Source organism: Pongo abelii, chromosome 1 (genome assembly GCF_028885655.2).
Source record: "Pongo abelii isolate AG06213 chromosome 1, NHGRI_mPonAbe1-v2.0_pri, whole genome shotgun sequence".
In the NCBI taxonomy this organism is placed as follows: domain Eukaryota; kingdom Metazoa; phylum Chordata; class Mammalia; order Primates; family Hominidae; genus Pongo; species Pongo abelii.
In genome coordinates this window covers 34355868-34369038 of record NC_071985.2, presented here as the reverse complement: position 1 = coordinate 34369038, position 13171 = coordinate 34355868, and the positions used below count along the sequence as shown (strand labels likewise).

Sequence of the window (13171 nt, the reverse complement as noted above, 5' to 3'; positions counted from 1 at the left end):
TTTTTTCCTACAATTACGTCTATATTTTTCACTAAGAAGTTCTTGTAACTGGGAAAATACTCCAATCTGGCCGAGCAGCAGCTATGGAAGAAAAACTCTAGCAAACAGCAGTTGGGGTGGGAGGGTGGAGGTCATCAGGGGATTCCCGCTGAGAAAGTGGGAGGGAAGAGAGTTTAGAAACGGATCGAAGTTCTGCTACATCACGTGTGTTGTGAGAGAATTCGCCTATTACGACGACGGCAACGTCTGATCTGGCTTTCTTGCCCTCCTTGGTGGGTTCCATTCCGTCCCCCTGTCGCTGCGAGTTTGGCTGTCCCTGCGCCGGGGTCTTGGAGTTTGGGCGGGGTCTGGTACCTGCCAAATACGGATCCTGATGGGGAGGAGGTCGGGGAGCGCTGAGTTCAGGCTGGAGTCTGAGTTCTCCCACCCTGCTGCTCCCACCCACCGCGCTTAGAAACCTGTCTCCAGCAAAGGGGTCTTGCTCTGAGAGAACCTAACCGGGTTTTCTTCCATTCCCTTTGCATCTCTAGATGTCTTCGCCCTGGCTCCAGGTGCGTTCCCCATCCTTTTCGGTCCGGGACGTTCTGCTGATTATAGCGCCCTGCTCAAGTCCAGCACCGCCGGAGGTGAAGTGGAGCGAGCTGGTGACTCCTTAACCCTTCCCGAAGGTGTAGACTGGAAGAAGCCAGGGTCTTCATTACCTCCCCTACTCCAAGGGTCTCAAGGCGCCAATGGGGACACTTCCCTGTACAGGTCTGGAGGGCCACGAGGGCGAGGAGGACGCCCAAGTGCAGGGGTCCAAGGACTCGCGTCCCAGAGCTTGGTCCCACACGCGGTCCCACACCCCGAACGCTGGTCGGGAAAGAGATAGGATGCAGCGCAGTGTGATGTGGATGCCAGACAGCGAGAGTGAGGATTTTGCGGGGTGGGGATAGGGGTTAGTGGAAGGGGCTGAGAGGGGAAGAGGCAGCAGGTGAGCCAAGGGGTTGTGCTCCCAGGAGGAGGGAAGAGAGGATCTTTAGAAGGGAGCATCTTGCAGGGGCGACGCAGGCAAGGGTAGGGCTAGGAGGAGGTGCGGGGAAGCAAGCCCTGGCGGTGAGACAGGAGGGGGAGGAGGCGAAGAGGAGGGAGTTCCGAAAGGAGGGAAACGAGCCGGCGAGGGGCGACAGGAGCGAGCCGGGAAGGGCGAACAGCGGAGGGCTGCAGAGCTGCGGAGGGCTGCAGAGCTGCGGGCGCCCGGACCGTGCCACACACCCTCCGCGGGGCACGGAGGGCATTGCGGGGGGAGACACACAAAGACATGCGAAGAGGGGCTGAGCGAGGCTCGCGCACAAAGACGCCGGGGCGCACGGCAGCTGGGGCTGCACCCACCGCCCCCGCGCCGCGCCGTGCCGGGGCCGGGCCAGCGAGCAGCCTGGGGCTGAGCGCGTGGCGGCGGCGGCGGCGGCGGCGGGCAGGCGCGGGACCCGGGTCGCCCGCGCTCTCCGGGTGACCCGGGCCCGGCAGCAGGCGCGAGCGGGGGCGGCGGCGCCCAAGCCCAACTTGGCCTCCGCCTCGCCCTCTGCCCAGCCCGCCGGTGTCCCCTCCTTCCCGCGATTTCGTTTCTTCTCACGCTCCCCCCCCGCCCCCTCCCGCGTCCAGCCCCGCTCTCCCCACCTTGTAAAACAAAGCCGGGGAAAATGCCTGCCCGTGCAGCTCGGAGCGCGCAGCCCGTCTCTGAATAAGAAGTGAGTACAATGGCGTGTTTGTAAAAAAAAGCTTCAAGTCCGTCTTTTTCAAAAAACATTTTGAATGCTGCATGCCTCATGCTTCCCAGCGCCTCGCGGGAGAGACCCGGCTATAGAGCAGGAGGTGAGACCCCCCCCTCCGGTACCCCCACCCCTCTGGCGGTACGCTCTCCTGCCCCAGCCTTTTCTGGGAGGACTGCAAATGCCCCCTCTCAGCAAGCGGCCGTTTCCCATCTTCGCTTCGCGTCCAAAGTGTTGGGTCATAATCTGGATTTGGAGGCAAACCCTTGCCAGATCCTCTCCTCGCCGCTTCTCCCCCCTCTCCCGCCGGTGCCCGGGGTTTTTGCATCTGCCTGAGGTATGGGTTTGGAACACCTTGGGGGAGTTTCCCATGGAGAAGGAGGGTCAGCCCTTGGGAATAGCCGACAGGCAGGACTCATGGTGACCCTGGTCACACTTGTTGCCCATTGCCTGGTGGGACAGGCAGTGGTGCTGAAAAAAGCTTGTTTCCCCTGCTATTCAGTGGTCAGTCGCAGCTGGAGCGAAGACATATCTGGGTGAGAACAGAAGACCGGGATTAACAGAAGACTGTGATGAGCTGGGGGAGGGGAGTGGGTAGTGACGGTGCTGAGTATGTGTGGAAGGGGCAGCTTCTCTCCCTGATGGCATACATCAAATGACGTGGAGGTGGAAAACAAGAGGTTCTCTGTATTAAAGATAAAAGTCTGCTTTTATTTTTTTAAAATATTATTTTGGTATTTCATCAGTTTCTGTCCATTCTGTCTGCCAAATGTACATTACATATATTTCTGCTGATTAAAAAATAAGGCAACAGCTTAAAAGAATTAAACTCCTTCTGGAAATGTATTAGGTTACTGCACACACACACACACACACACACACACACACACACACACACACAGTCTTTTAAAAATACCTGCCCCTTTCCCCAAAAAGCATATAATGGCAATGTGGCAATGTCTTAATGGAATTTTAGATTGGGATTTGGTGGCATCAAGGTAAACAGTCTTAGTGCTTTCTGGTTCTGCAGAGTGTAAACCACTGATTGAAAAATCACAAATAGGAGAGCACAGAGATCTGAGGAGGAGAGGCTTGGAAATCTTCATTTAGAGAGATAATTGTGGAACTTCTATGTGATTTTTTTGTTGTTTTTGTTCCAAAGATGGCTAAATTTTAAATTATGACTTTTGTTTTTCACTCAGACTCACTAAGCATCTAGGAGGTTGTGGGGAGTCTGCAGATTATAGTGATTTTAGCTATTATCAGCACTTCCATTTTAACAGTTTTCTTTTTAAATTATAGCATTAAACACATGCCCAGTGCTAATTTTGAGTGAAGATGTCTTTATAAATATTTTAAAGGTGCCTACTAGCTTGTGGCTTTATTTGGAACAGGTGAATGTATCAGGAGAGAAACATGTGCATTCCTCTGTGTAGTAGGTTGAACCTTAGGAAATTGCTGTTATAAGCTATATGTACATGGAATCTCCACTTGGAGCCATGGGTACAGATACCTCATCACAGCTCTAATTTCATCTCTTCCAAATCAGATCCATTTGGAGCTTTGCTGATTGAGGATCCTGCCTTCTGCCATCATTTTACAACACTACTTAGGTCTAGTGTTTTAAATAGCTTTGTTTGCAAAGCTTCTTTTTGATGGGGAATTAGAGATGTATTTTATGAATTAAAACTATGGTAGCCTACATTTAACTCACAGTGTTAGGTAAGAGCCTACATTTAACTCACAGTGTTAGGTAGCCATGTGAAAACTGGCATTTTTTATTAGCTTCTCATACTGAAGTAATTTCAGATGCCTGTAGGGTATTTGAGTGCAATTCCATGGAGATTTCCTATATACTTACCTGAAAGTGTGTTTTAGATAAGATTATCATTTTATAATCTATATTATATACATGATAGCAAGTTTACTGAAATCTGTAACAAGTATGGACTTTAAGTTGATTATTCTGTTTGAGTTGATGGTTTTTAAAAGTCTTATTTTTCAGCCATTCTGTTAACCTTTTTTAGTTCAATGTTGTCTTTCCGTAAAATGTCCTGTAGTAGGTGTTTTATTTTCCTCTTAGCAAGTAGAAGTCTAGTATCTCTTACATTTTTGAAAAAGAAATCCATTAATGATATTTTTGAACAGCTGTGATAAATAATAAATGGATTTATAGTCACCTCAGAGTATATGGCAATTTGTGAGAGAACCATATAAATCCACTCTAATGGAGCAATTAGCTTTGATCAGAGCATGTAGAGAGTCTAAGGTGTGAGCCACGGTTTTCGTTTTTTTTTTTTCTTGACATTGTTCACATTTGAAAAGTAAGGTACTTGTCTTCTCTTGGTTGTGTCTAGGATTGACACAATGATTAGCAGTAACTTTTATTTGTAAAACATGTCAGAGATTGAAAAACCAAATACAGAGAATGTTTCATCATGAGCCCACTTTGGAGGACAGGCAAAACGACAAGATTCGACCGTCGAGTGGTTTATTTACCACCATATTTTACCAGAAAATGATGAATGATTTATTTTGAGCAACAATGTTTGGATCACAAATTCTCTTATAATGCAATTCATTTATTGTAATAAATTTTAAAATGAAAATAGAGAATGTTCTTTATATTGCTTGCTTGTGATATAAAGTTCTTGAGAACGGGAATAACCATGAGCCGTCTTCCTGAGTATTCAAATATCTGATTAAGTACCATCAACTCTTAGGAGTTCAGTATCTCTTTGTGGACTGGCACAGTGGACAGATGTAAATTTAGAAATTGATTAAGAAGCCCTCAGGCATTCTTTTCCTTTTTTTGAAGTTTCTTGGTTCGACTCCAGTTTTTTTCCTCTCATTTTGAACTCCAATAGCAGCAGAGAGCACAGATCCAGCCCCCTTTCCTTGAACCCATGTATGTGGTCCTTAGATCTAGTGACAACACTCCTGGTTTGGGTTCCAGAGCTTCCACCAGGAGAGCTAGCGGAATTCAATCAGCCTTCTCTGACCCCTTAAAGAAGAAGCCCGACCAATTCCCTTCTCATCTCCTCCAACCTAACCCTCATTCTCTGTTGTTGTCAGTGGCGGCACCTGACTTGCTGGATCCTAAATCTGCCGCTCAGAACTCCAAACCGAGGCTCTCGTTTTCCACGAAACCCACAGTGCTTGCTTCCCGGGTGGAGAGTGACACGGCCATTAATGTTATGAAATGGAAGACGGTCTCCACGATATTCCTGGTGGTTGTCCTCTATCTGATCATCGGGGCCACCGTGTTCAAAGCATTGGAGCAGCCTCATGAGATTTCACAGAGGACCACCATTGTGATCCAGAAGCAAACATTCATATCCCAACATTCCTGTGTCAATTCGACGGAGCTGGATGAACTCATTCAGGTAATGGCATGGGAGGAGTTGTTACTCCATTCCCCCAAATGGGAAAGAAAGTGATAGGAGGAGACAACTTGTAGCCCAGTGTATTACAGGTGTGCTGGTGGGAGCCCTATCCCACCTCATTTGCCTTAAGATATAGCTCTTTTCCCCAGTTTCTTTGTCTCATTTCCACTTCTCCTGCCTATATTCTCGCTTCTGCCACCTTTTCTTCTCTTCCTCTTTTAGTTCTCTCTCCCAGTGTTCCTTCACATCCTCTTCTGCTTCTGTTCTTCTGTATTTCTTTCCTGTTGTTTTCCTGCTTTCTTTCCCTTTGCCCTGTCTTAGAAGTGCCAGTGGACATCCATGGGGTTGGGGTTACCACGCCGAAGGTCCTCATGGTTAGGATGATCATTGTCAACTGAGAAACATTGCTGTGGCAAAGGAGAGGAAAACAAAATATACATAAATGTGCTTTAATCTTGGCAGTGGCCATCATAAGATAGAAAAGATGAATTCGTGATGTGACCCTCTTGAGATGAGTACCCCTCAGGTCAATAAGTTGTAGCTTACCTCTTTAGCCAAGGTATAACTTTGATGACTATCTTTTTAAAGTATCTGCAGATAAGTGATTAATTATTGCTTCTCTAACCCCCAGCTAAGAGAAATTTACTACTACGCAGAAAAAGAGTTTTTGAATAAAACTTAGTTCTAATTTACTTTATAATAGCAGAACAATATCCTTACAGAAAAACATTTTGTTTTAAAAATTAATCACAGTAAGTTTCAGTTAGGCTCTTTAGAGATGGCAGTATTCTGTTTTTTGTAGATTTCTTTTGCATAAAACAATTCATTGGTCAAATATGGATCTTAGTGAAGAAGAAAACTTTAGAATTTTCTCACAAGGAGTGACTTGACTGGTTGTTGAAAATGTTTTAATTGTATACACATTTGTTTTCCTATAGAGCCTACTTTTCTTACCTGATTTAATTCAAATTGGAATGGAAATTATCTGTGAGTCATCATCTAAGCATGTTCTTTCTTATTTCATATTTGGTTTTACATTGTTTGAATGAGTTGGAATAGTGGATTGAGGGGAAAAATTATTGTTGGCTTTAATCCTGCTTTTTATTTGAGGACCCTTTCTCTCATTTCCTCTTGCCATGGATCCCAAGATACTGTCTCTGCCCTTCATAGTCCTCTCAATTTACAGCGTATGCATACACGTTCTTATTCAAGTTTTACCGAAAGATATCAAAACTAGTGTTCTCTGACACCTATTTAATTTCTACCACATTCAGAAATTTCTGCATCTGAAAATTTGACTTAAGTTTTGAAAATGCTGTTCACTTATATACTGAATTCTCTATGATTTTTAGATGATGGTGACCTTTTTAGTATTGGCAGTGAAAGTGTCAGCTAACATTTTTGTCCCAACTGCCCCCTTCCCTGGTCCCATGTAAGATCACTTTCACTTCATTCTCTCTTTGGGCCACGTAGACCTATGAGGTACTAAAAATCTTTGAAGAATCCCCACTTCCCTCGGTTTCTGAAGAAGAGCTCTTGGGTATCTTGGTGGAGGCAGCATGGTGTAGCAGTAAAAGCTTCAACTTTGGGAGCAGGCAGGATGCGTTTTGAACTGCAGTTGAGTGCTTTATTAGAAGTGTCATCTTAAACAAGTAGTTTTCCTCTTTAAGCCTTAAATGATCTATCTGGAATGAGGAAAGAGTATCTATCAAGTAGGGTTGTTGTGAAGTAAAGAGATAATCCACATAAAGTGTTTCGGTGCTCAGAAAGTGTTAGATTTGTTTTCTGTAGTTATTGTTTTCCTCTCTTGTCCCTTCATTGGATTGTAGCCTCTGATTCATGTAGTTGCATTCTTATCACCTGGAGTGAGATGCTTGGTTGGACAGGACAGGAAAAGAAAAAAAACATGACCAGCGTTTCAAGACAACACTGGAAGAAATTATGTGTGAATTTGAAAATGGTCTCACCGTCCAGTATTACCCAGATTTATTCAGAACTCTAAAGATAACTTGAAGGTCATGGCAGGTAGGAGCAATCTGGTGGTGAATACTGATCACTTTTTGCTACATTGTCTTTGAGATGTAAACAAGCAGAAATCAAAATATGACCTAATTTTTTTCTTTATGCACTGCATGGACAATCCATTTTAGCTTTACTAATTTTCTCTGCTGATTATTTTTGCTTCGTAAAAATCTTTTTTATGCTGATTCAATATTTTTCAATGCAGAAATTACCTATTATTTACTCTTATACTGTTCACCTTTATAACCCAATGGTTTTTATAATTATTTTTTTCTTTTTAAACATAATTTATTTTGATAAAAGAAATCATTACAATGCCATGACTTTAAGGATCAAGATTAGTGTGTAAACAGGGAGGAAGGTAAATAAACCAATAATCATGTATTAGAATTACACTTCCTTCATATGATTCTTATAAATTTCCCAATCTTTTTTTCACATTTATTTTCCCATTTAATCATCGCTTAAAACCTCATAAGTGTATCTATTGGGCAGCAATACCACAACATTAAGGATTAGATAGCATCATTTGGATGAGAGTTCAGGTCTTCAGAATCTTTTGGTCAGGCATTTTTCCTAGAAGTCTCTGCTCTTTTGGAGCTTACCTTCTTTCAGTGCTGAGGGGGTAAGCAGTTAGAGTAGTTAGCATTTCAGTTCTAGTGTTGTTGAAGAAATTCTGCTACATATTATGGAGAGTGAGGACAGAGGAGGAAGTGAGTGGTCTGACAGTGGGCCAATATCAGGTGCAGTTAGTCTAATTTTGTCTCAGGCATTAGGTTATTAATTACTCCTCTGGTTGGACTATAGCAACTTGATTTCGTGCTGTGGTTGTGTCTCAGGGTGGGGTTGGGGAGGTGAGGGAAGATATAGTTAATGGAGCATTAAGGCAGATGAGATCAACTGCTTCTTTTGTTATAGAAGCATGTGTGTATGTACTAAGTGTTGTTTTTGGCACTGGACCTTCAAGACAAGGTTGAGGAGGGGCAAAGATATCAAAACAGATACCTTTGCCAACCGGACATGTTTTGAGCAATATGATTTTCAACTCCCATTACATTTAACCTAATGTGATGTCAGTACAGAAACATATACGGCAAATTGTTCAGGTTTCTTTTTTTTTTTTTTGAAACAGAGTTTCACTCTTGTTGCCCAGGCTGGAGTACAATGGCGTGATCTCGGCTCACTGTAACCTCTGCCTCTTGGGTTCAAGTGATTCTCCTACCTTGGCCTCCTGAGTAGCTGGGATTGCAGGCATGTGCCACCACGCCCAGCTAATTTTGTATTTTTAGTAGAGACAGGGTTTCTCCATATTGGTCAGGCTGGTCTCGAACTCCTGACCTCAGGTGATCCACCTGCCTCAGCCTCCCAAAGTGCTGAGATTACAGACGTGAGCCACTGCACCCTGCCTGTTTAAATTTTAAGAGCCATGGATACTATTAACAATAGCCAAAATTTAATTAGCACTTACTATGTGCAAGGCATTATTCTAACTGTTTACCTATATTATCTCACATAACTCTCTTAAACAACCCTAATAGGTAGGTGCCTTATTATCTGCTTTTACCTTATAGGGAAACTGAAGTAAGGGGCGCTTCAGTTTCCAAGAGTGCGTGGTAGAAGAACTGTCATTCAAATCTTTGGATTAAACTCTAGCACTTAGTTCTGGTATTTACTGCTTTTAAAAATAATTTAATAAATATTTGATGTGAAGTTTCCTGTTATTCCTTATGTTAAGGTATAATGAATATTATAGTTCTCTGTATATATAGCATATCTTTCTTTCCAAAATGAAAAGTATATAAACTGAATCTTAATATTCTTTCTGGACGACAGGATTATATCAGTATTTTCCCGTTTAAATATGGCAAACCAGTAGAGGATGGTCACATTAGACATATCTGGTCTTCATTTATTTCCATGTTAGTTGAATCAATTATAGGGTTAAAAGATAGAGTGAAATCTATGATCTGTATATTGACAATAAAAATATCTTACAGGACATTTGATTTTTTTGTTTTCTAATTTGAGCCCCACTCCTTCTTGAGCTAGGTTGGGAAGATCTATCTGTTTTGTGGTGAAGAAACTGACATGTTTGGACAAGGTCATCTGGTGGCCTCAGGTCTAGATCTACAGAGTCTTCCTGCTGAAGGGATTATCTTCTCTTTATACTAGGCATCTCATTTTGGTTCATCTAGTGGCATTTACTGAGGACCTCCAATGTGTTTACCTCAGTGATGGGTGTTGAGCCATTTAAGATGATGGAAAAAAAAAACATGGCTTCTCTCAAGGCGCTCCTTCCTACATGTCAATCAAAGGATATAGCTATTAACATAGGTACAATAGCATTACCATAGAAATACTTACAGACTGGAGCTGGAATCCCTACATGTTGGGGCCCTGAGGAAGAAATTAAGCATTTAATGAGAGGAAGATACAGAAGATGTGAAAGGAAACTTGATTTTAAGGTGCCTCAGAGTGCTCTAGGGGAAGATGAGAGGACTAGTGGACATTCTAAGCAGAATGGGCATGGTATGCTCCAGTAACTGAATATCTGGGTGTGAGGGGCAGGGGCATGAGCAGATTTAACAAAGTAGACCATGGAGCGTTGTTCCATACCAGGGAGGTGGGCTTTATCCTAGGCCTACTCTTTCACCTGGTGTCAGTTTTGTGGGTACTTGGCTGTGGAGCAGAGGATACTTGGAGCTACAGGATAAATAAATAAACATGCCTTCTCTAGAATACCAGTGATAGTGGCCTTTAAAAACAAAACAAAACATTGTTTTATATTAATTCCATAATTATTCATTCATTCAAAAACATTTGTTGAATGCCTACTGTGTACATTGTCCTAAGTGCTGAAAGACAGTGGAGAATAAAATCAGATGAAAATTTGTACCATCAGTGAGTTTACATTTGCTGGGGAAGGTAATATGTTTGATAGAACAAGTTTCAGGAGGAAAAATAAAGCAGTCGAGAGGGCTAGGAAATGTTGGATGGTGTTGGTGATTAATTCCAGATATGGTTACTAGGGAGGCTTCACTAATAAGGTGACTTTTAAGTAAAGAGTGAGGGAAATAGCCAAGTAACTGTCTGGGGAATAACACTTAGGCAGAATGCTCACCACATACAGAGGTTCTCACCGAGGGGAGAGTTCCTGGCATGTAGAAGAACTACAAGGATGCTGAGATGGAGAGGTAGAAGGTGATGTCAGGCAGGTAATGGGGGCCAGGTCATGTAGGGCCCTGGAAGTCATCATCATAAGGAGTTTGGCTTTTTGTTGCAGATAAGTATCCAGCTCTGGCTTACATTTCAAGAGGATTTCCCTGGCTGTGGTGTTGAGAATAGACCACACAAGGCAGTGGGTAGAAACAGGAGAGGCAGGCAGGAGGTTGTTGTAATAATCCTGGTAAGAAATGAGGTGGGCTTGAACTAAGGGATTGTGAGATACGATCAGATTCTGGATGTATTTTGGAAGGAAAGCTAATAGGGTTTGCTGATTGACCAGAGGTGCAGTGCAAGGGAGAGGAGTCAAGGACAATCCCAAGATTTTTGTCCCAGGGAATGAACAGAATAGGGCTCCCACTTTCCTGAGATGGGAAAGAGTGAAGAAGAGCTGGTTTTGGGCATAATGTCAGGAGCTTAGCTTTGGACATTGCACTAATTGTGTCAGTTATACATGTTTTAGTTATTGAGGAAGACTTATGGGATGCCACACAGCAGGGCTTACAGATCCACAGTTTATTGCAGGAAAATGATAGACATATAGCAACAGTACCCAAGTAAAGCCATGCATCAGAGGCAAAGGCTGCATGACAGCAAGGGGTCCACAGAGGCCAGTGCCAGCTCCAGTGATACTTCCTCTGCAAGGCCATACCAGGACACTCCTCTCTGGAATCAAGAACCACTGATGTATGCATGGAACATTTTGGAACCACATAGCCTAAAATGGGGTGTCAGCCAGGGCTTCTTATATCTTGCTGGTCACATAGGGATGTGTTTCCTATGTAAACAGCCCCAGCGACATAGCTCCCCAGAGTCTCACCGAGACCAGGTGCAAATCATCCATTGCACTGTTACTAATAAGCAATGCTGACAAGCTGGTACCCACCTCCCTGAAACTCCTCAGACCATGGCTATAAAGTGATACTCTTGGTTATCGTGTCTCATGCCTTTACCAAGGGACAGTGCTGTATTTAAGCAAAACAGCTCAGACTGATTTCAGGTCAGCACAGCCATGTGAAATTTGAGTTGATTATTAGGACATCCAAGTGGAGATGTTAAGTAGGAAGCTGCAAATATGAGTTTGGAGTTTGGGGGAGGGGCCAGACTGAAGATACACATTTGGAAGTCATCATTATATAGAAGCTATTTAAAATCAAGACGCTGGATAAAAACATCTGGGGAATGAGTGTAGGTTGAAATGAACGGAGATTCTAATGTGATTCCAGGAGCACTTCAACATGTAGCAATCTGTAAGGACTAGAATCCAAAAGATTTCAAGGATATTTCCCTCATTTTGGGAAACTGTATCACTCTATGCCCAGACCTCCAAAGGTTTTATTTTATTATTTTCCTTTAAGGGCCATTTAAAAGAAACATGAATATATATATATTATATATATATATATAAAATACATATAATATATATATAAAAATATATATAATATATATTATATAATATGTAATATATTATATATATATTATATAATATGTAATATATAATATATAATATGTATTATATATTATATATGTAATACATAGAATATATAATATGTAATATGTAATACATATAATATGTAATATATATTATATAATATGTAGTATATATAATATATAATACATATAATATAATATATACAATATATAATACATATAATATAATATATAATATATAATACATATAATATAATATATAATACATATAATATAATATATATAATATATTATATATATATAATATATATGGTTGGTGCAAATGCGGTTTTTGTCATTACTTTCAATGGCAAAAACTGCAATTACTTTTGCACCAACCTAATACAATGATTTGGTGGCTGTCATTCTGATTTGTGTAAGCACTCAGGTATATTAGATATGTGACTTCAGTCTTAGAAAGAGTACAATTATTTTTTATTTATGGAGAGATAACATGCTGTCCAGAAAGCATCTAAAAAGGTTTCTTTTCTTACCAGTGGCTTTACTCTTCTCACAAAACTTTTTGTACCTAATTATAGATTTTAGGGACATAAAAATAGCCTGCAAAATGTCTAAACATCCCATAAATATTTTATGTCCTTTGGGTTAATCTCTGAAAAAAAGCACTTTAAAGCAGTGTCATTTGCAACCTTCCTGGATGTATATTAACGTTATAGCTTGAATTATTTTACCAGATTAACTAGATGCTACTTAAATGTCAGTGCTCCAAAGGTGAGAGTTCCAAGAGGGAACTGGACTACCAAATGGGGATATAGAAATCTTAAAGAAAACCATGTTAATTTCCAATTTTCCTAGGACTCCCCCACGTGCTACTTTCTTAGAGGAATAAATCATTCTTGCTTTCACTCTCTGCCCATATGTTCTTGCTGGCTTGCAAAATACTTTTTCTTGTATAACTACATCAAGTAGCAATTGAGACATTTTCATGTACTATTTATTAATAATTAGGTTTTTATTATAAAACATGAAAGTAGTCTGTCAGAAAATTTTATCTTTGAAGAATATATGAAGATTAACAAGTTAATATTGGATACAAAATGAGAAAAATGCCATATGAGTGGCATATATCAATAAAATATCACTCAAACTGATGTGATTAAAAAGGAATATTATTTAAAAATAATGGCTAGCATATTATTTGATAGATGGGATGGTTATTTGAGAATGAGAGAAATTATTCTGCATGTAAATTTTCATATATTTCAAAATATTTTTTGGCAGAAAACTTATTTAGTCTAAGCTAAAAACAAGACTTAAATGTAGAGCTCAGTCAAATAGACAGTATTAGAGTAAGGTTTGACC

General features: G+C 41.3%; 1 protein-coding gene across 3 annotated transcripts in view; it reads left to right on the top strand.

The window, feature by feature from the left end:
• Positions 1-311: 311 nt before the first annotated feature.
• The window catches only part of KCNK2 (potassium two pore domain channel subfamily K member 2), a 160648-nt gene continuing 147788 nt past the window's right edge, over positions 312-13171 (top strand). Inside the window, exons 1-2 of one of the 3 annotated variants that reach the window (XM_054520442.2) lie at positions 312-551; positions 4824-5134. In XM_054520442.2, coding sequence (XP_054376417.1) covers positions 4946-5134 — 189 coding nt within the window. In that variant the 5' untranslated portion in view covers positions 312-551; positions 4824-4945. The other 2 variants (XM_054520439.1, XM_054520436.1) reach the window with 2 other exon arrangements.